This window comes from Mirounga angustirostris, unplaced genomic scaffold (genome assembly GCF_029215605.1).
Source record: "Mirounga angustirostris isolate CCGP_5_RB_7025 unplaced genomic scaffold, mMirAng1.0.hap1 SCAF_9, whole genome shotgun sequence".
NCBI lineage: Eukaryota > Metazoa > Chordata > Mammalia > Carnivora > Phocidae > Mirounga > Mirounga angustirostris.
In genome coordinates this window covers 24,298,448-24,320,000 of record NW_026991717.1, presented here as the reverse complement: position 1 = coordinate 24,320,000, position 21,553 = coordinate 24,298,448, and the positions used below count along the sequence as shown (strand labels likewise).

General features: G+C 38.2%; 1 protein-coding gene across 7 annotated transcripts in view; it reads right to left on the bottom strand.

Moving 5' to 3' along the window:
* Positions 1–19,924, bottom strand: part of SNURF (SNRPN upstream open reading frame) — a 22,749-nt gene extending 2,825 nt beyond the window's left edge. For 3 of the 7 annotated variants that reach the window (XR_010404906.1, XR_010404907.1, XM_064570035.1), the window contains exons 1-3: positions 19,777–19,924; positions 10,577–10,672; positions 4,542–4,694 (exon numbers count right to left, since the gene is read on the bottom strand). Coding sequence is in view for 4 of the 7 variants with exons in the window: in XM_064570035.1 (XP_064426105.1) it covers positions 4,589–4,694; positions 10,577–10,672; positions 19,777–19,790 (216 nt within the window). In the remaining 3 variants the exon portion in view is untranslated. Of the gene's footprint in view, positions 1–3,732; positions 3,801–4,541; positions 4,695–10,576; positions 10,673–19,776 lie in introns of those variants that run through there. The other 4 variants (XR_010404908.1, XM_064570036.1, XM_045899563.3 and 1 more) reach the window with 3 other exon arrangements.
* Positions 19,925–21,553: the final 1,629 nt, after the last annotated feature.

The following is a 21,553-nucleotide window of genomic DNA, read 5'->3' as shown; positions in this document are numbered from 1 at the left end:
GCCACCCAGGAGCCCATCCAGCATTTATCTTAACTGACTATAATATCTATACACTTGTTTCTTCTCTCATCTACCTAATTTACGTCTTTAAAGATACAATGACATCAGGGATAACCCCCCTTCTGTAGCATCCAATATTTGTACATGAATTAATGTTTTGCATAAAACTGACATGTAAAGATCTCAAAAGATCTATTATTCAAATCAGCAGACTAATGTGCCCAACCCTCCCCAAATAAATGTAGTTTTTTTTTATTTGAATTCAATTAGCCAACATATGAGTAGTTTAAGGCCTATAATATAGATGTTCTTAATTCTGACAGGATTACTTTTGAAGCTGTCTAAATCCTACACTTGTTTATTTTTAAAGTAGCAATTTTCATTTTTTAGCAATTTTTATAACATTGTATCTATGAAGATATAAAGTCTTTAGCAATCCATTGTTAACAGAAAGTAAATTATCTACAGAAATAGAAAAAATACACATAGAAACAGAAAGTAAATTAAATGGTAACCTGAAGTTGGGAGTGGAAACAGGGAATGTATGTAAATGAGCATGAAGGATCTTACTTTGGTAATGCAGCATCCTTAAAGTACCTGACAATGATTGCAAAAGTCAGTATATTTATGAAAAAATTAGGTGCATTTTATGGTATATAAACTATAAATCAAAAAAGCTGTTTTTAAAATGTAAAATGTCAAGACCTTCACATAATGTACAAAGTTTGTAACATTACTTTTTATATCGCCATTAGTGAAAAAAAATAAAAACAAAAACAAAGAATGCTAACCATTCAACAAAACACTATTACTGGAGTACACACCCTCTACCATCAACAATGGAGACGTACTACCAGACACTGCAATGCAAGACCATGATTATTAGAACAAAAGAAAAAAACAGTAGGGCTAGATTTCAAGAGTTCATTTAAGGGAAAAAAAAATGTAATCACAAGAAGTTTCTTATGTAAGGATGTAATGGAACCCAGCATCAAATGTGCATTTACAGTGAATTTGTAGTCAGTCACCTTTCCAATAAAAATTTAAAATTCAGAAACAAAATTTCACCTTCAGATGCCAAAAAGATTCGAGTACAGATTTCCCTATCAGCTTCAGTTTAAATGTTCTGTCCCAACTGGCATTTCAGTGAACACATAACTATCAGGCTTAATTCATAGTTTAACTTAAAGAAACCAACAAATCCAAACATTTCCTTTGTATAGTGGAAGAGTAAAAAGGAAAGGCCAGTCGCAGTCCTGTTTCTGTCCATCACCTAACCTGCTGAGTTTATAAACCCCTTCCACATCTACTAGATGTTGTTAACCAGTTATCAAGTATAAAAATGTACCTGCAGATGTGAGTCATAACCTAAAGAACAGGAGACCTAAAGAACTGGGAACACAGACGTGTAATATAATATAAAATATTCTATATAAATAAGAGATATACATTTTACTCACAACTCAGAATAGGGGTTGACTGAAGTGGTTAAGGAAAGACTCTCCTTAACGAATAGGACCTAAGATTTAGAAAGTTATCTCTTATTCCTAAATTTAGTACACCACAATCATGAACGCTTATAAGGGAAAGGATGTTTCACTTTGGAGATTGATCAAATTTATCTCCATAGCAAATGACATCAACATGCTTCATGAAGAAGAGCGTAAGAGCACAACATCACATTGCACTGATGAATTAGCAGTTATGATAAATCTCCTTACATCAAAAAGCAAAAGCAAATAAATGGCCCCCTGACTCAAACATCCTGAGATTCCTCACAAAAGAAGTTCTTAAACTTTTGGAAAGTCTGGACTTTCAAATGATTAAACTTTATAAAAATTTAAGTGAAAAGATAAGATGGTCAAACTTGTCCAAGATACATACAACAAATGAGAAATCATATAATAATGGTAATGCATTAGTGCTCACTCAAATCTGGTAAAATATCACACCCTTCACAGAAAATGTGCAAAAAAGTTTAACAAGTGAAAGGAGAAAACACAATAAATGGAAAAAAGTATTCATCCACAAAGCAATGCCAATTAAAACCACACACACACAAAAAAAAACAATTTTCTATTTTTGGAACTGTTTATTTATCAAAGAAAAAGACACACAAAGATGGTACTGAGAAACTAACACTAGTAGTAATTATTCTTGATGGCAAACAATGCTTATGATGCTGTCAGAAAGCAATGTAACAAAACATTTAAGAGTCATACTAATGTGTATACCCTACAGTCCACAATGGGATCCTTATCCTAATAAATTTAAGATACCAAATATATCTTTTAAATATAGAATTTATAAAAGCATAGCAAACTAGAAAAAAACAAGTACAAGGAAATGTAAATCATGAATAAACTATCATTTATTCATTAGATTATCATTATGATGACTAATAAAATGAGGAAGTAGTGATATACATTTAAGTGAAATAAATACAAAATAAATTCATTTAAAAGCATGATTCCAACTTAAAAAAAGCAAATGGGGAAAATGAAAGAAAATTCAACCTTATGCTGTGGCTGAAACATGGGTTTTAAAATCTTTGGTTTAACTCCCCATTTTTCTTGTCTATCACTTAGAAGCTTTAGATTTTTATTGTAAAAAAGGAAACATACCAATTGTTAAAATGTCTTTAAAAACTACCCATCTACATTTATTCTTTAGACATGATTCTTAGACTTGACCCTTATCCCAGAAATTTATCTGGTCCCCTACCCTGTAATGTTCACTTTCATATAACTTCCTTTATAACCCCTTTCTCTTCACTACCTTCTATAGTATCACCAGTCCCCCACTGTCCCAACTTGGTGTTTTCATCTTCCAATGTGATTCTATAGGAAAGATGCCAGAGAACTTTCTTTTAAGGAAGAAGATATATTATATTTCAAGCTTTACCTGCCATTCAATCTGTCACAACTACTCCAATCTGCTGCTGTAGTGACAAATACAGCCACAGACCACACACAAACGAAAGGACATGGCTGTGTGCCAATAAAATTTTCTTTAGGAAAAGTGAGTAGGTCAGATACTTTACTAACCCCTGCTCTAAAATAATCCTAGTAACAAGTGCTGTTTAACTAGCACTTGAAACTAAAATAAAAAATACTATCAGAAAACCAGATGATCCTATATGAAGATCATAATGTATGACTTAAATATTATATGGGTGCTTGGCTGGCTCAGTTGGTAGAGCATGTGACTCTTGATCATAAGCCCCAGGTAAATAAGTAAATAATTATACTTAGGAACTTACAAGAGTATATGAACTACACTGAAGAGCCAAAAAACTCCTGGTTAAAAAAAAAAATCTGCTTTTCTCACTTAATCATTTAAAAATGGCCTTACTCTGGGGAACAGCTGGGGACAAAGATCAGATTCCACTGTCTGAAATCAATGCCACTGCCCTGCAATCAGCTCCAGGTAATTACTGGAGAATGCTGAATAAAGGATGCAGCAGGGGAGAATTCTCAGATAATCTGTTTTGTATCTTTTAATTTAAAACTCAAAATAGTGGCTATAAACAGGCCTAATTAATGTGAGTTGAGAGGTAATACACCAAAACAGAAATAAAGAAAATCTAGAACAAAACTCATCAATAGGCTCCTGTCTCCTAGTTTCTAAAAAGTATATTAAACCCTTTGCATTACAGACATTCAAATATTAAAATTTTAAAAAGGTCACATAAAACATTAAAAGACAGACTGTAAATAAATCTACATCACATTGAAAAAATCATGGATAATATTTTTATTACATTGTCAGCTGAATCAAATACATTGATACATTGTCAGCTGATTCAAATACGTTGATGAAAACAAAAAAGTGAAAAAAGACAAAACAAAAAAAGCAATAATTAGTAAATATGCATGGAAAATTATTTAGCTTATTTGGTTATGAATGTGATGTGTATTTATAATTCAGTAGGCACAAATGATACGTAATTAAAACAACCAATGCAGGTAAAAGTGTATCGTAACTGGCATTCCATTTTTTTCCCATTATATATTCAGGGTAATGGAGACTAATACTTTGAAATATAATTTAGAAAATGTACCTAAGCTAATATTTCTGACTCAGTTTATTTTCACATCTTCATATCTGAGTAAATGATCCTATCTAATATGTTATGCTTGGCAGTTCACTGAAGCTTTATTGAAACTACCAGGAAAAAGATGAAGTTTCTCACAAAAGGTAATTACAAAACATTCATTAGCAGGATATTCAGCATCCATTTATAATGTAGTATGTTTATATAATATTAATTGGAAAACCAATAGAAATTAGATACAAATAAACTACCTAAAAAGCATGCACTAAAATGACTGGGAAACTAAGTGTCGGGTTAAGACCAAGGTCCTATTGCTTGCTTTTACTTCTTTAATCTTTCTGCAATGTGATTATATGAATTTTTTTATTTAAATTCAATTATGAAATTTTTAAGAAAAAAATGTATTTTAACATATCTCAAGTAATTAAGTGACCTCCAAACACACTATTTATTTATTCCTAACCATGACTCAATCAGTTCTAACCTGTTTTTTCACTTGGAAATCAGCTACCTGGATGTTCCAATACTGCTTTAACCACCTCTTGGTGTCTCAGCTAAGAATGCCTGTCTCAGTTCCGCCTGGAAATCCACCACAGGTATTTGCTGCTGCTGAGATCGCCTTGGGTACAGCTGACACCTATGACAAGAGCACAATATGTAAAAATGAATATAAATGAGAAGAGATTTTCCTATATGGGTAACAATATGAAAGAAAATGTGTAGACCCTTACATTTAAGGAGAGACTCAATTAGGATCAGAGCTTCCCATTACCTTGTGAAGAGAATGGAAGAAGAAATAGGAGTCTCTGTACACAGAATGTGCAAGGAACAGAAGGATACTTACTACTTTAGCGATACTACCCAAGAAACTTTAAAATAAAAAAAAAATTCTTTTGTTTTAAAAAGCCCTGTGGAAAAACCATCAGAACCATATGCATTACTCACTTTCCAATCTTACCTGGAAACAATTCTTTAACCCTTAGCAAGAAGAGGGAGGCATTTGCTAAGGCCATTTCCATCAAGATATTAAGGCTGTTATCCATAGTAAATACTCCAGGGAGTAACCACCTGAAACAAGGAACTACCAGAGCCCAGAATTTTAGGCTCTCAAACTATATAAACTGACTACCTATTAGTTGGAAGGGAATTCCAGACAAAAGTCCTCAGTATATCCGTATGGATCAGTAATCTGGCTGTGAATCTGATTCTGTAAATTATGATGTAGGAAATGTTACTGGCTAACAAGACAAGCATTAAAAAAAAAAAAAAATCGCCAGCAATTCAGCCCTTGTTAAGTGTGTGTATGTGTGCCTATATATACACACATACATGTCTATTTATGAAACTACTCAATAGCAGATTTGGAAATGGGCCTGAAAAAAAGATATTCCACTATTTTTCTACAGTTTTTAAATGGCATTTTTAACATTCTGTTAAATAAAAAGAATTAGGTTGGAATTTCTCCATGGCTCATGGAAGGTAACCTCTAAATTCTCAAATTTACCAAGTGATAGCAGTATCTTCATTATTCTTGGTGGCCTCTTGGATCATACCTGAGTTAACACTAATACGATTATTCAGGACAGGGGCTGGCCAAGCCACAAAGACCAACTATGTGATTAGAGTGTGGGGCCCGTGGTCAACCACATGGTCAATGATTCAATCATGTTTAAATAATGAAACTCTAATAAAAACTCTAGAAGGCAGGGTGCCTGGGTGGCTCAGTTGGTTGAGCGTCTGCCATCAGCTCAAGTCATGATCCTGGGGTCCTGGGATCTAACCCCATGCTGGGCTCCTGGCTCAGCAGGGAGTCTGCTTCTCCCTCTGCCTCTCCCTCCCCCCTGCTCATGCTCTCTCTCTCTCTCTAATAAATAAATGAAGTATTAAAAAAAAAAAAAAACTCTAGAAAGCACCCAAAGTTCTGGTGAGCTTCCTGTTTGGCGATATACATACATTGATGAGCTGAGAGTTTGGCGATATACATACATTGATGAGCTGAGAGTATTACAACCTAAGGACATGAAGTTATGGATCTTGTCCTATAAGTCTCTACATTTGACTTATCCTGACCTGTATCCCCTATAGTAAACTTAATAGTAAGTGTAGTGCTTTTCTTGAGTGCTGTGAAAATTATGGAACCTGAGGAAATAGTGGAAACCTTGAATCTCTATCCAGATGCTGAGAAGTGCAGGTGGCCTAGAAACTCTGGGGCTTGCAGTTGGTATCTGTTTTGAGGGTAATCTTAGGAGGGACTCTACCCTTAACATGTCAAAACTGCACTAACTCCATTAAGAGTCTTCATTACATTGCTCATGCTTTTTAAATTGTCCCATTTTTATTTAGGTATTCTTAGTTCCAATCCTTTATTACCAAATGGCAACTAAGAGTCTGACCTAATATGGTTCTAAAAGTGTTTCAGAGAAAACAAAAATATATTCCTTGGCCCTCTTAAACTCCTACTGGAGTGTTCCTCTTGGGTTTAACCTGAAACCCAGCTGCATACTAAACTAAAACTGGAGAAAATAAAATGCAGTACATGTAATATTCAGTTCATAAAATGCAGAACATAATTTAGAAAGACATATAAAAGGGTGCATAAAATAGATTCTCCAGAAGACTCTCCAGCCCCAATCTCCAAATTCTCTCAAATTTACAATGCATCAAGAAACAAGAAAGACATTCACCAGCCCCAAAGATCAAAAACTGATTTACTTGATAGATCTATCAGAAGATGGTATAACCATCAATTCCAAGAATAAAAACCAATGAGCTTCTATTAACAATCACTGTTGGTCTGTGAGAGGTTTCATCTGCATCGTTTTGGTTTTTATTCAATTTTGTTTTGTATCTTGGATGGAACATGAATAGCAAATCTTTATTAGCATTAGAACCAGTACCACACAATTTCTCAGGAATACTGACTTTTAGCACTTATGGTTTGGGAAAATGTGGGATATTGATGGATTATCATCAAAATAAACAGACTAACTGTTAACTATCCCAATCCTGAGAGAATTCTGAGCATATGTATCAGTATGCAAGGCTTAGCGAGTATCAATGCTGCTTACCCATTTTATAATCCACTTACTCTCAAAATGGAGATAAATGACTGGGGAAATTACACTATTTCCCTAACTCAAAACTCCCCTGCCCATTTAGCACCCTGTAGTATTTATACGTAATATAAACAGCAGAGGTCAGGAAATGAACTTATTTCTTCTTTGAACGCAACAAAACGTTTCCATAGCTTTGGACAAGAAAATGACACCTAAAGAGGTCCTAAAGAAAATGAGATTACCTGTTATGCTGGTTCACACTGGTCCTGCATAAGATAAAAGCTCTAACAAAATTTAACTATGACAGAACCATTACCCACTAACAAAAGATCCTCCCCTCAAGAGAATCCCCCATACCTCAATCACAATCTCTAAACAAACTCAAGATACTTCCAGAGATTCTGGGTAAAAATGCCACTTTTAAACGCTTTTAAGTTACAAAAGACATTACCACACAAAAGAAAATTAATATGGCAAAAAGTTTATCATGCAATGAGGGATACTGAAATGAATTTAATTAATGAAAGAAACCTATGCTTATAATATAGAAGATAATGCAAAACAGTTGAATCAACCTTAATCAGGTAGTACTAACTTATGTTAAATTTTAGTAAAATGCATTTTTTCCCAAATGTGTAGGTGAGTTTTATCAATAAAATTCTACATCCCTCAAATTTGATATTTATATAATTTCTGTTTTATGTTACTAAATCACTTCTATGTTTGCAAAATTTTTTATTCATTGACCGAATGCTAATTTATGTATTCACACATATGCTGCATTATTATGTATCTCCTTTATAAGGACAAATTATAGGGGCAACTGGGTGGCTCAGTTAGTTAAGTGGCCAAACTCTTGATTTTGGCTCAGGTCATGATCTCAGGGTTGTGGGGTTGAGCTCTGCTAGGGTGCCATGCTCAGTGGGGAGTTTGCTTGAGATTCTCTCTTGCTCTTCCCCTCTCCCCCCCTCACTTGCACATGGCTGGTGCTCTCCCCCTCTCTCAAATACATAAATCTTTTTAAAAAAAGAACAAATTACACAGAATATCCATTCACAAAATACTTCTTTTAAATTCCCAAAATAAAAATGTAATAAAAGAGTGAGCTCAGAAGAATAAATAAACAGGGAAAATGGGGAAATTGTTGGCTTCACCAGTAATTTAAAATGTGCAACTGAATATATTGCAACTTTACCACGTAAAATGAGCAAATAACAAAAAACAGAAAACAAAATTCTACCCCCACTTTATAACGTCTTTATTTTTTTTTAAGACTTTATTTATTTGACAAAGAAAGATCACAAGTAGGCAAAGAGGCAGGCAGAGAGAGAGGGGAAGCAGGCTCCCTGCTGAGTAGAGAGCCAGATGCAGGGCTGGATCCCAGGACCCTGATATCATGACCTGAGCCAAAGGCAGACGCTTAACCGACAGAGCCACCCAGGCTCCACTATAACAGTTTTTTAAAAAAGCTTTATATTTGAGGAACTGAAATAAAATGTAAATAATTAATATTAATAAAGAATATTAACTTTCAAATTGACTGCCCTTATCTTTGTTGATAATAGCAAAGAAATGCAAATCAGTAAGCTACTGATAAATGAAATTGTTATTAAACCACCCATATTCTACAATCTGTAATATAAATGAGGTGGGGTGCCTGGGTGGCTCAGCCATTAAGCATCTGCCTTCGGCTCATCAGGTCATGATCCCAGGGTCCTGGGTTCGAGCCCCGCATCGGGCTCCCTGCTCAATGGGAAGCCTGCTTCTCCCTCTCCCACTCCCCCTGCTTGTGTTCCCTCTCTCGCTGTCTTTCTCTCTGTCAAATAAATAAATAAAAATATTTAAAAAATAAATAAATAAAATAAATGAGGTATTTATATGCATTGAAATAGAAAGATCCCCAAGACATATTGTTGCACAACAATAAATCTCGCATATGTAAAGTGATCACAAGTAGGGGCGCCTGGGTGGCTCAGTTTTAAGCCTTGATCCCCAGGTCCTGGGAGGGTCCTGGGATCAAGCCCTGCCTTAGGCTCCTTGCTCTGCGAGCCCCGCGGGAAGCCTGCTTCTCCCTCTCCCACTCCCCCTGCTTGTGTTCCCTCTCTCGCTGTGTCTCTCTCTGTCAAATAAATAAAAATCTTTTAAAAAAATAAAAATTAAAAAAACGAGATCGCAAGTATGCCTCTCCCTCTCCCCACTTCCACATGTGCATACACATGAATGAACAGGAAAAGGTCTGAAAATATAGACATCTACATACCTGTGGATTATCTCTAGGGAGGGAAGGGCAATGGTAAGTTGAAGTAGATACTTTCTATCTCAAAGTTAAGTGTTTTATAAAGAGACGATATTCATGTATTTTTAATATTTGTAATTTTGGAAAATAACCAAATAGAACAGCTTTGGGAAAGGGAAAAAAATGCTACCCACTGATTCTGTCATGATTTGTGATAATAACAAAATGCAAGATCTAATAAATACTATGCATGTATCATGTAATTAAAAATGTTGGTATATTTTGTATTAAAATCACCCTTCTGGACACCTAAATTTAAAAGTGCGTGGGGGTGCCTGGGTGGCTCAGTTGGTTAGGTGTCTGACTCTTGATTTTGGCTTCAATCAGGATCTGGGGTCCTGGGATGGAGCCCTGCATCAGGCTCCATGCTTGGTGGGGAATCTGCTGCAGATTCTCTCTCTCTCTCTCCCCCTCTGCCCCTCCCCCAGCTTGATCTCACACTCTCTCTCTCCCTAAAAGGAATAATTAAATCTTTAAAAAATTAAAAAAAAATAAAAGTGTACCTCTGTGTAGATATCCTATGTAAAGAGAGGAACAAATGTATACATTTCAAGGTTTTTTTTTAAGATTTTATTTATTTATTTATTTGAGAGAGAGAGCATGAGTGAGAGAGCAGAAGCAGCAGAGGGAGAGGGAGAAGCAGGCTCCCCACTGAGCAGGGAGACCGATGCAGAGCTAGATCCCAGGACTCTGGGATCATGACCAGAGCAGAAGGCAGTCGCTTGACCGACTGAGCCACCCAGGTGCCCCACATTTCAAGTTTTTAATTGGATAAATGTATTAACCAAAAATAAAAATCTGAATAATGCAGCATATGTGTGAATACATAAGTTAGCATTCGGTCAATGAATAAAAAATTTTGCAAACATAGAAGTGATTTAGTAACATAAAACAGAAATTATATAAATATCAAATTTGAGGGATGTAGAATTTTATTGATAAAACTCACCTACACATTTGGGAAAAAATGCATTTTACTAAAATTTAACATAAGTTAGTACTACCTGATTAAGGTTGATTCAACTGTTTTGCATTATCTTCTATATTATGAGCATAGGTTTCTTTCATTAATTAAATTCATTTCAGTACCCCTCATTGCATGATACTCTATTCAACTTTGAACAAGAATTCTAAACTAAATTGATTCTCAACCCAGACTATACTCACTCTTGGTTGCTCAGTGAGGCTGTCCTTCTACGTTTGACTTGGACTTCCACCTCTGGTACGTGCTGTTCCGTAGTCCGTCTCAGGTGTAAGCGGTCCCTGAAGCAGAAAGAGAAATTTATTTTGTAAGACTTCATCAACTTTAAAATAACCACTTATTTAAAGGCTGTATTTATTTTTAAATATTTTATTTATTTATTTGCGAGAGAGAGAGCAAGTGAGAGAACATAAGCAGGGTGAAGGGCAGAGGGAGAAGCAGACTCCTCACTGGGCATGGAGCCTGATGTGGGATTTGATCCCTGGACTCCAGGACCATGACCCGAGCTGAAGCCTTGGCTTAACTGACTGAGCCACCAAGGCGCCCCTGAAGGCTGTATGTAGAACTATATTAATATAATGGAGTTTTTAAAGTGCTTATAATATAATTAAAACAAGGTACAATAGTAATGTAAGTCAATTGTATCTCAGTAAAAATGGTAGAAAAGAAACATGGCAAAATTTTAATGAAAATATCCTCCAATAGTCAGGATCTATCCTAAAACCACTTTCTCCCTTTTGAAACCCCTAACATCAGGTCACTTGGGTGTCTCAGTCAGCTGAGCATCTGACTCTCCGTTTGGGCTCAGGTCATGCATGATCTCAGGTTGGTGAGATGGAGCCCCATGTTGGGCTCTGTGCTCAGCAGGCAGGCGGCTTGAGTTTCTCTCCCTCCACCCCTCCCCCAACTCATAAACACCCTCTCTTTTTCTCTCCCTCCCTCCCTCTCAAACAAATAAATTTGTTAAAAAAAAAAAAAAAGAAAAGAAAAAAGAAGCCCCCTGGGGGTGCCTGGATGGCTCAGTTGGTTCGGTGTCTGCCTTCGGCTCAGGTCATGGGATTGGGCCCCACATCAGGCTCCATGTTCAGTGGGGAACCTGCTTCTCCCTCTGCTGCTCCCCGTGCTTGTTCTCTCTCTCTCTGTGCCAAATAAATAAATAAAATCTTAAAAAAAGAGAAAAAGCCCCCTAACATCAGAAAACTGGGGGGGGGGGGAATATATCAGAGAATTAAGCAAAAAGAAAATATTTCCACTTATTTTTGTATTATGCAGACATAAAGCTATACATTTACAGAGATATACTTATATGCACTAACCTACTACCCATACCTACATACCCTCAAAAAATAGATGGTTTGGTTAGATTCCAAAACTGGTTTGAAATATTTTTAAAGATATTTTTAATTTATTTGAGAGAGCAAGCGAGAGTGGCGGGGGGGGCGGGGCGGGGGGCAGGGGAGGGAGGTAGGCACAGGGAGAGGGAGAAGCAGATTCCCTCTGAGAAGGGAGTCGGATGAGGGGCTTGATCCCAGGACCCTGAGATCATGACCTGAGTTGAAGGCAGAGGCTTAACTGACTGAGCCACCCATGTGTCCCTGGTTTGAAAATATTTTATTAGGACAGATCTTCTAGTATAATGGAATAAAGCATAAAGTTTAAATTATAAAATTTCTACTTAAGCAACCTCCTGTGCAAATGTTGTTTTCCTAGGATTTGTAAAACAAGAAATAAAAGGGATGCTTAAACAAAAAATACATAAAACCAACATAGCTACCACCATCTTATGATCTGCAGATCAGCTCACAAAATGGCTGCTCAAGGGATCTGAGCATGTAATCTCCCACCTGGGTCATCCACGTTAGAAACTACAGGAACCACTCTTACAACTGCAATTTAACAATGCTAATCAGAGAGGCTAGAAGAAAAGCAGTTTACAAAAATCATGCAATGTAATATTTCCAGGGCAGAATTCATTTTTTAAAATATTTTATTTATTTATTTGACAGAGCGCGAGCACAAGTAGGCAGAGCAGTAGACAGAGGGAGAGGGAGAAACAGGCTCCCCGCTGAGCAGAGAGCCCAACATGGGGCTGGATCCCAGGACCCTGAGATCACAACCTGGGCTGAAGGCAGCCACTTCACCGACTGAGCCACCTAGGCCCCCCTCCCTCCAGGGCAGAATTCAAGGAAGCATCCCCAAAACTCATTCTTTGAACCCTTGCTATTTTCAAATTCATGTTAGATTATGCAAAATAACCCATTCAAATAGCTTTCCAATAAACCCAAGTTGCTTTACTGCTTCAAAAACTTTAGTGTTTCAATCAAGCATTAGAAATCATTTAAGGGGCGCCTGGGTGGCTCAGATGGTTAAGCGTCTGCCTTCGGCTCAGGTCATGATCCCAGGGTCCTGGGATCCAGCTCCGCACTGGGCTCCTTGCTCAGCGGGAAGCCTGCTTCTCCCTCTCCTTCTACTGCTCCCCCTGCTTGTGCTCTCTCGCTCTGTCAAATAAATAAAATCTTAAAAAAAAAAAAGAAATCATTTAAAAATCACAAATGTACATAACAGATTTTTAAATCATAAAAGTATATAATTTGCTAATCTCCTTGACCTTTGATTAGGCAATGGTTTCCTAGATACCTGAAGCACCAGAGAAAGGAATCCATAAATTGGATTTCATCAAAAGTAAAATACGTATTTGCTTCAAAGGACACTATTAAGAAAGTGAAAATGTAACTGGCCAAATGGGAGAAAATATTTGCAATTCACACAGCTCAAAAACGCTTACAACTCAATAATAAAATGAAAAAACCCCACTTAACAATGGGTGAAAGATTGGAACAGATTACTTTCCACAGACATACAAATTTATATCAGCACAAAAAAAGATATTTAATATCAGTATAGTCATTAGGGAAATGCAAATAAAAATTACAAACTTACTACTTCACACCTCCGGAGTGGAGGAGGAGGTGGAGAAACTGGTAGTGGGAATGTGAAATGGTGTATAGCCTCTGACACTTCCTAAAAATGTGAACCACATAGTTTAGCATTTGACACTAATTCAACTCCTAGAGGAAGTAAAATATATGTGCTGCCGAAGTGAACACCAAGAGGGAGAAAAAAAAAACCAAAATCATATAAACTTGAGTGTGAATGTTCCTAGCAGCTTTATTTAATCTTAAGAGCCAAAAAGCAGAAACAACCCAAAGTACAACCACTAAAAAATGGATAAACCAAATATGGTGCAGTATGGTACATTCAATACAATGGAATGTCATTCAGTGCCAAAATGGAATGAAGTATTTATCGATGAAACATGGCTTCACAAATATATTTGTTAATATTATATTAAAATTATATAATAAAAAGAACTATCATAGACCTCTATGTCATAGACCATCAATTATGATTAATCTAATAGTATAATTGAAAATACCGCATTACCAAAAAATAAAAATAAATTAAAATCTTCAGTTCCTTTATCCCTTCATAGCAGTTGCGCAGTATGAAAAAGTCTGAGTTCATGGGAGAAATGAAACAGCACACAAAATTATTCAATTTTCTAAATCCATTTTTAAAGCTACATGTATGGGGTGCCTAGGTGGCTCAGTCATTACGCGTCTGCCTTCGGCTCAGGTCATGATCCCAGGATCCTGGAATCGAGCCCCGCATCGGGCTCCCCGCTCTGTGGGAAGCCTGCTTCTCCCTCTCCCCCTTCCCTGCTTGTGCTCCCTCTCTCACTGTGTCTCTCTCTGTCAAATAAACAAAATCTTTAAGAGAAACTTAAAGCTCCATGTAAAATCAAGGAGCAGCACTGTTTTCACAATATAGGAAGTTTGTTCTAAATATACATACATGTGGTTTTATAATCTTCCTACTGCATTCACAACCTAGAAACCAGCTTTCAGAAAATAAGCATTTAAAGGAAAAATAGAGAGGTGCCTGGCTGACTCATTCAATGAAGCATGCAACTCTTGATCTCAGGGTTGTGGGTTCAAGCCCCACATTGGGTGTAGAGATTACTTAAAAATAAAATCTTAAATAAGTAAACAATAAAGGAAAAAAAGATGGGGTTTGTTGGCTCAGTCAGTGGAGCATGTGACTCGATTTCAGGGTTGTGAGTTCAAGCCCCACATTGGGCATAGAACATACTTTAAAAAGGTAATGGAAAAAGTTGTATGTGCACAATGTTATTTTTTTTGCTACAAAATTACTTTCATTAAAAAAATAATACTAATTTGGAAATACAATGAGAAGCAACAAGGATGAGATCACACAATGTTTTTCCAAATAGCCTAACATTCTGTCAAATATATAATATCCCTTACATCTGCCCAAAAAACCTAATAAAAATTCAACTACTAAGATCTCAAGAATGAAAAATAAAAAAAGAAAATGTGAGGTAATCTCAGTCTACAGATCTTCCCATAATCATGAGAAAATCAGTGCCTCTAAACCAAAACCTGTCGAACCATCAAAAAGAAATTTCTAAGCCAGCCAGCATTCAGGAACTAGAAGGCAAAAGAAATGACTCCCTTATACAACCTTTGTTAGTGAGAGAGACAACCTTAACCATCAACAACTCTTAAGCTTTCTGGATCTGGGTCACACAAGTGGAAGGGGCAAAGGAGACCAGCAATAAAATCCTAATGTACACTGAAGAAAGACAAAAAATCTCATTGTCCCTGTCATGTTGAGTCAATACTCATACCCTGCTTAATTCAAGGATTCTTTCTAAATATAGCTAAGTAGCAGAGTACAATGTCAAAGTAAGAGATTAAACTCAAAATTGATTAAAGACCTAAATGTGAGACCTGAAACCATAAAACTCCTTAAAGAAAATAAAAGCAGTAATTTATTAGATGTTGGCCTTAGCAAAATTTTCCTATAGAGGTCTCCTCTGGCAAGAGAAACAAAAACAATTAAACTATAGGGTCGACATGAAAATAAAAAGCTTTTGCACAGCAATGGACAACACCAACAAAAAACAGGCAACCTACTGAATGGGAGAAAATATTTGCAAACGATAGATCTGATAAGGGGTTAACGTAATGTATCTGATAATTTAATGTATCTGATAAGGGGTTAGTATATAAATAACATACACACACATGCCCCCACACACACACACAAATAAAAAAATCCCATTAAAAATGGGCAGAGGAACTGAACTTTTTTTTTTTCCAAAGATATATAGAGCACCAACAGATACATGAGAAGACGCTCAATATCACTAATCATCAGGAAAATGCAAATCAATACCACAGTCAGATATCACCTCATACCAGTCAGAATGGCTAGTATCAAAAAGACAAGAAATAACTCTTTGTGAGGATGTGGAAAAAAGAAACGCATGCACTCTTGGTAGAAATGTAAACTGGTCCAATCACTGTGGAAAACAGTATATAGGTTCCTCAAAAAATTAAAAATAGAAATAGCACATGATCCAGTAATTCCACTTCTGATCATTTACCCAAAGAAAACAAAAGCACTAATTCAAAAACATACATGTACTCCTGGGTTGACTGTAGCATTATGTATAATAGCCAAGATAGTAAAGCAACTATCCATGTGTCTGTCAATAGATGAATGGATAAAGATGCAGTATATAAATACAATATTACTCAGGTATAAAAAAAAAATTTTGCCATTTTTGACAAGATGGATGGACCGAAAGGGTATTATGCTAAGTGAAATAAGTCAGAGAAATTCAAGTACCTTATTATTTCACTTATATGTGGAATCAAAAAAAAAAAAAAGAAGAAGAAACAAAAAAACAAACAGAAACAGACACCCAAAAGAACAGAGATGAAACTGGTGGTTACCAGAGGGGAGAATGGGGAGGAGGGGCAAAACAGGTGAAGGGGAGTGGGAAGTACAAGCGTCCAGATATGGAATGAGTAAGTCAGGGGAATGCAATAGAGAATATAGTCAATGATATGTATTTCAACAGCACTGTATGGTGACAGAGGGTAACTACACTTATGAACACTGCACAACATAGAGAGTTGTTGAATCACTACGCTGTGCACTTGGAACTAATGAAGCATTGTGTGTCAACAAAACTCCAATTAAAAAAAAGAGTAACTTTGAGGCCTTGACATCTTAAATGTGGAATTTTTAAAAAACAAATCTGAGCACATTCAGAGGAAAGGCCAGGAATAAAGATGTAGCATCACCACATATGGGGAAAGTATTTCAGTAATGAGACATGTGACATGCACTGGGCAAACCAATATAATACAAAATAATCTGAATAAACCCAAACCAGACAGTACCTTGCCTTAGATAGCAATACAACAATCCCTGGACTGTTTCCTTGCACTAAACCACAGAAAGGGTTCACACTGCCTCGTCATTTTCAAAAAGCCCTGCTACTAAGCCCAATATTCAGTGGGCAGGGCAGAGACCTTGAAACCTCAGAGGTCTTTCCAAAGGGATCCGCCATATTGAGATCCTGAGTCTCCGTGAAAAACTACAAAATGGCTGATCAGGATAATACACGCTCATTTTGCAAATAGCCAAAATGATCAGAAGTTAAAGCAAAATATAATTCTTTGAAGCAGTATGTGTATACAAGTAGGAAAAAAATGAGCAAACCGTAAGTATCACAGAATTCCAGCCTCCTGCTATTTCTAAAACTACTCAAAAGAAAATTCTACAACAAAGCTTTCCAAGTCTTCTGGGTTTATGTTTTCCTTAATTACATTCCAATTTAGCACAACCATATTGTTTGTGATAGAGAGGAAAAAAAAAAAAAGGCAAGCCCATCAACATTCTGCAAAGAAAAACAAAGTCCTTGAAAATGGTCCCCTTCAAAAGTGGAATACAGAACACTGGAATAGTTACTTTCTTAATTATATTTTCTCACCAAATTTTCAAAGTAGGTCCAACTTCAAAATGATGGGTCAAAAGCATCACTTTAAAAACCTGACTAGGGCAAGAATTCCCTAATCCAACATATACTTACAGCCGTCTAGCATTCTACTTTTCTGATTCTCTGCTCTGCTCCCCTTCAGCAAAGAAAACTTACAGGTCTCAGCTCCTAAAAACCCTGCAGGAGCCCTGATCCCCGATTTAAGGAAACGGTATATAAAGGCCGCATCACAAAAAGAACATCCACAGATTAAGAAATACGACACTCTTAAAGGTGATGCAGTTGTGCAATTATCGAATCTGTAAAGTGGAAATCAAATATAATAAGGGGTTTTCTAAAGGGTTACTGAATCCCCTTTGAGTATTAAGAGACCGCTCATAATACAACCTAGGGAATCTATAAAAATGAAAAGGTGGACCTCTGTAAGTCAGAAAACATTTAAAATCAGCACCATTGATAGAGGCTGCCCTAAGTAATAGCACTGTGGATCATGGGATGACTTCGCCTTTCTTGCACTGCCTGCAGGCCCCCATCTCTCCCTTCTGCGGCGCAACAGAAAAGTAGGGGCACAGCATGGCTGCCAGTCTAGGCAGGCATAGAACGTACAAATCCTTTGCCCCGTTGCCCCCTCCACTCCAATGTGGCCTTATGGGCAAGGGGCGGCCCAAGGTACAAGCTCAGCAAATCCACGTCCTCCTTCCCTCCATGCACTGCAGCACAAGAGGGCAGGAGCAGCCGTTACAGCAGACAGGTGAAGGGGGGGTAGCTGCCAGCCCCACCAAGCGGATGCTGCGCAAACCCCCTCCCCTGATGCCCGCCCCATTGCCGGGCGGAGACAGTGTCTTCCCAGTTGCGCCTGCGCACCCAAAATCCCGCACCCTTCCCCACTGCGGCACTTTGGGGAGGGGCAGCTTGCCCGCGTTGCCGGCCTCCTCCCCTCAGCACTGCGCTTTGAAGGTGCCGCCGAAATTGCCGCCTGGGAGAAGCTGCATAGACTACCCTTCCCCCACTGCGGCACTGGGGGAGGGGTAGGCTGCCCCCAACCCTGTCACGCCTGCGCAGATCCGCACATCTGCAGCGGCAGCCATCTTTGGCGAGCCGCACAATGGTCGTGACGCGGCAGCGGACCGCTGAAAACCTTATTCCGAATACAGGAAAAATCAGTGCAAACAAGACACGCCTCTGCAGTATTACATCCCAGAACCCGGTACGACTCTCACAAGTTCATAAAGCAAACTCTGCACACCATATCCCTAATCTTACACCAAAACCACAAAAGCGAGGAATTAAGGAGTAAAATATCTAAAGACAAACATTTGTGCAGCTATCCCTTCAGATGAGTAATGGATAGGTTCGCCCTAATATAAACTCTTTAGACTGCCTCAGATTAGAGAACAAATGAACGGTCTCCCCTTTCCCTCTAAGGGCTGTGGACCACTCGCTGCCCCTTCCGTCAGCCCACTACCAGACTACAGATCCACTGCCTTCGCCGCCTTTTACTGCGTTCATTCAACCACCACCATGGCGGCCACTCTTCCAAGGTTCCCACACGCCACCATGACTGCCCCCACCACCACCTGATCGCCCCTCCCGTCACCACCATCATGGCTGCCTCACCGCCCCCACACATACCATATCCAAGGTGGGTCACCCCTTTCACCGTGCCACCCTCTTTGTAGCACCCTCACGGTGGCCTCCCTGCCACCCCCCTCCCAAACACCGCCATGGCAGCCACCCCCACTGCCCCTTACCACCTCCGCCCCTCCCTACCACCACCATGACGGTCACTTTGCTGCCTCCCCCCAAACCATGGCCACCATGATCACCTTGCTAGTCACCCTGCCATCTCTTCCGTATCACTGCCACAGTGGCCACCTTGTTGACCCCCAAACCACCAGCACGGCCACCGTGGCTACCCCCTCACTACCATCACAACCAAGAACAGCCTACCCTCTACTCCCTCCCACCACCACCATGGCGGACACCATTGCTACAACATGATCACATCATAGTGGACACCTCACCCTAAAGACCCCTCCTTATCACCACTTCAGCCACCCTGCTACCCCCAGATACCACGGTCACCAATACCCGATGCCCTACCCTGTCACCCCCTCCTTGGTACTGTGGATTCCCCAGTGATCCCACCCCATCGTACCTTCCCCTGCCTTTCGCACCACAGCCATCACAATATACCCTCCTCAACCACAGTCATGGCCTCATATCTCAAGGACAAAGGGCCACTCTAGAATGGATCTGATGGGACACAATACAGTGGCGTATACCGGCTGCAATATGACACGGCACGGTCAGAGTATCGTCCAGGGAGGTCCAACCAATCCCCAAACCTTCAAAAGTGTACCATTCAATTCTCCAGAACAACGAACTTTAGAGCCAGATTCCCACTATATACAACAATACTTTAAATTCTACGAACTTGGAACACTGAACAAACAAAAATGACTATTCCTCAGGCTGTCTCTAAGGGAAGAGATCCACACAGCTAACCTGGCCCGCTCCATCGCGCTGCTAGCCGCTCCTCAGTACAGACCGTCAGGCATCTCCGGCGACCACTCCACTCTGCACTTGAGTCACTGCAGCAACACCAACTAATCGCACCAGTTCCACATGCGCATGCGCAGCAAACCTCCCCTCCGGCTTTGGCTGCGCAACCGCAACAGTTTGCCGCAGTGCTGAGGTCCTGCCGCAGTGCAGGGGTGCCAGCGCCTCCGCTAAGTGGAATTACCGGGGCCTGATGTCTGCTGGATTCCAAATAGCCAAGGCATTAGCGCCTTAAGAGAGGGACTCCAGGGACGACACCACCGCCCTGGGGTTCAATGGCAAGGTCTTTTTTTAAATATGTGTAAAATGTTGAGGAAATAATTCAAATCTTTGCAAGCATCATGGGCCAAGCAATCCTGATTTACAATCATCTTCATGTTTTCCTACACCATGTCAGAAATGCTGATTTGGAAAAGTTAAATTGATGCAAAACCACAGTCAATGCAATATTGCTAGATAATCGAAGCTAGAAGAAAATCCCTTTTAAAAGATACTATATTATTTGAATTTGGTGGGATTTCTTTCCTTCTTTTTCTGCTTTATACAGTTTTTTTTTTTTTTTGCAAATTGTCAAAACTATGCCAAAACAATCATAATGTAATTAAACTCTCCAATACAGAATGGATAAGTAAGTAAATTGGAAAACTTGTCTACCCAATTCGTATAAAATGAAAAATAAATTTGTATTCCTACATAAAACCTTTACATAGGTATATTGAAATGTTTGCCAATAATCAGTGATAGTTGGAGTGGGGAAAATAACACTTTCATACAATAGAAATGAGCAAGTAGATACAATGATTTTTTTTTTCTTTCCAAATAACACCCTCTACAGATTTAAGAGACACTTTGGTAACTCCAAAATTGTTACATATGTATAACATGGAAAAAGACAATGCTGAGGAGACAAAGCTAAAGAAATAATCCCGAAGCTGTATTTGCATAGAATTTTACATAGCTTTGCTATTTTCTCAATTCTCCATGTCAAAGAACTGAGGGTGAGGGTGGGCTAATGGTGACTAAACGGCTAAAATTCCCCCCCCACCCCCTAAGCTAGTGCTCTGTTCCCAATCATCTTGTACTATACAAACAAGTGTGAAGAGACATGTCAATGCAGACATCTATCATAATAAAATCTTGAAAACTATGTAATGTGCCTCATGAAAGATATACAGGCTAAGTAAATTTTTACCTATGTATATAAACAATAATAGGCTGATATATAGAAATATAATACAGCTCATATAAAGAATGAATCATTTGAAATTATCAATATTAAACAGATTTTGACTACAAAATTGCACTAATAGTTCATTTTTACACATTCTTGTGAAGTAAAAATGAAGGAGTTCATAACATACTATCCCAAAATATGCCACTCTGGCATACTGACTATTTTTAGTTACTCCCCTAGAAATAGAAAGTCAACTCTGATCATGGGAGTGAATAGCAAAATATTATGTAAAATTAATGCTATGTGAATATTTTATGTAAATATATGTTTACATGCACATTAAAAAAATGTATGAATGGATACAAACCACTATAGTGTTGAAAACCATCCTTGGACTCAGACTCATTCGATTCAAATTCTACTTGTGAAACTTGACAGCAATGTTACTTTAGGCAATTATCTAACTTTCTGTGCCTTATTTTTTTTTTTAATCTGTAAAATATGGAGGATTTGTACTTATCTTACACAATGATTTGACAGTTAAATGAG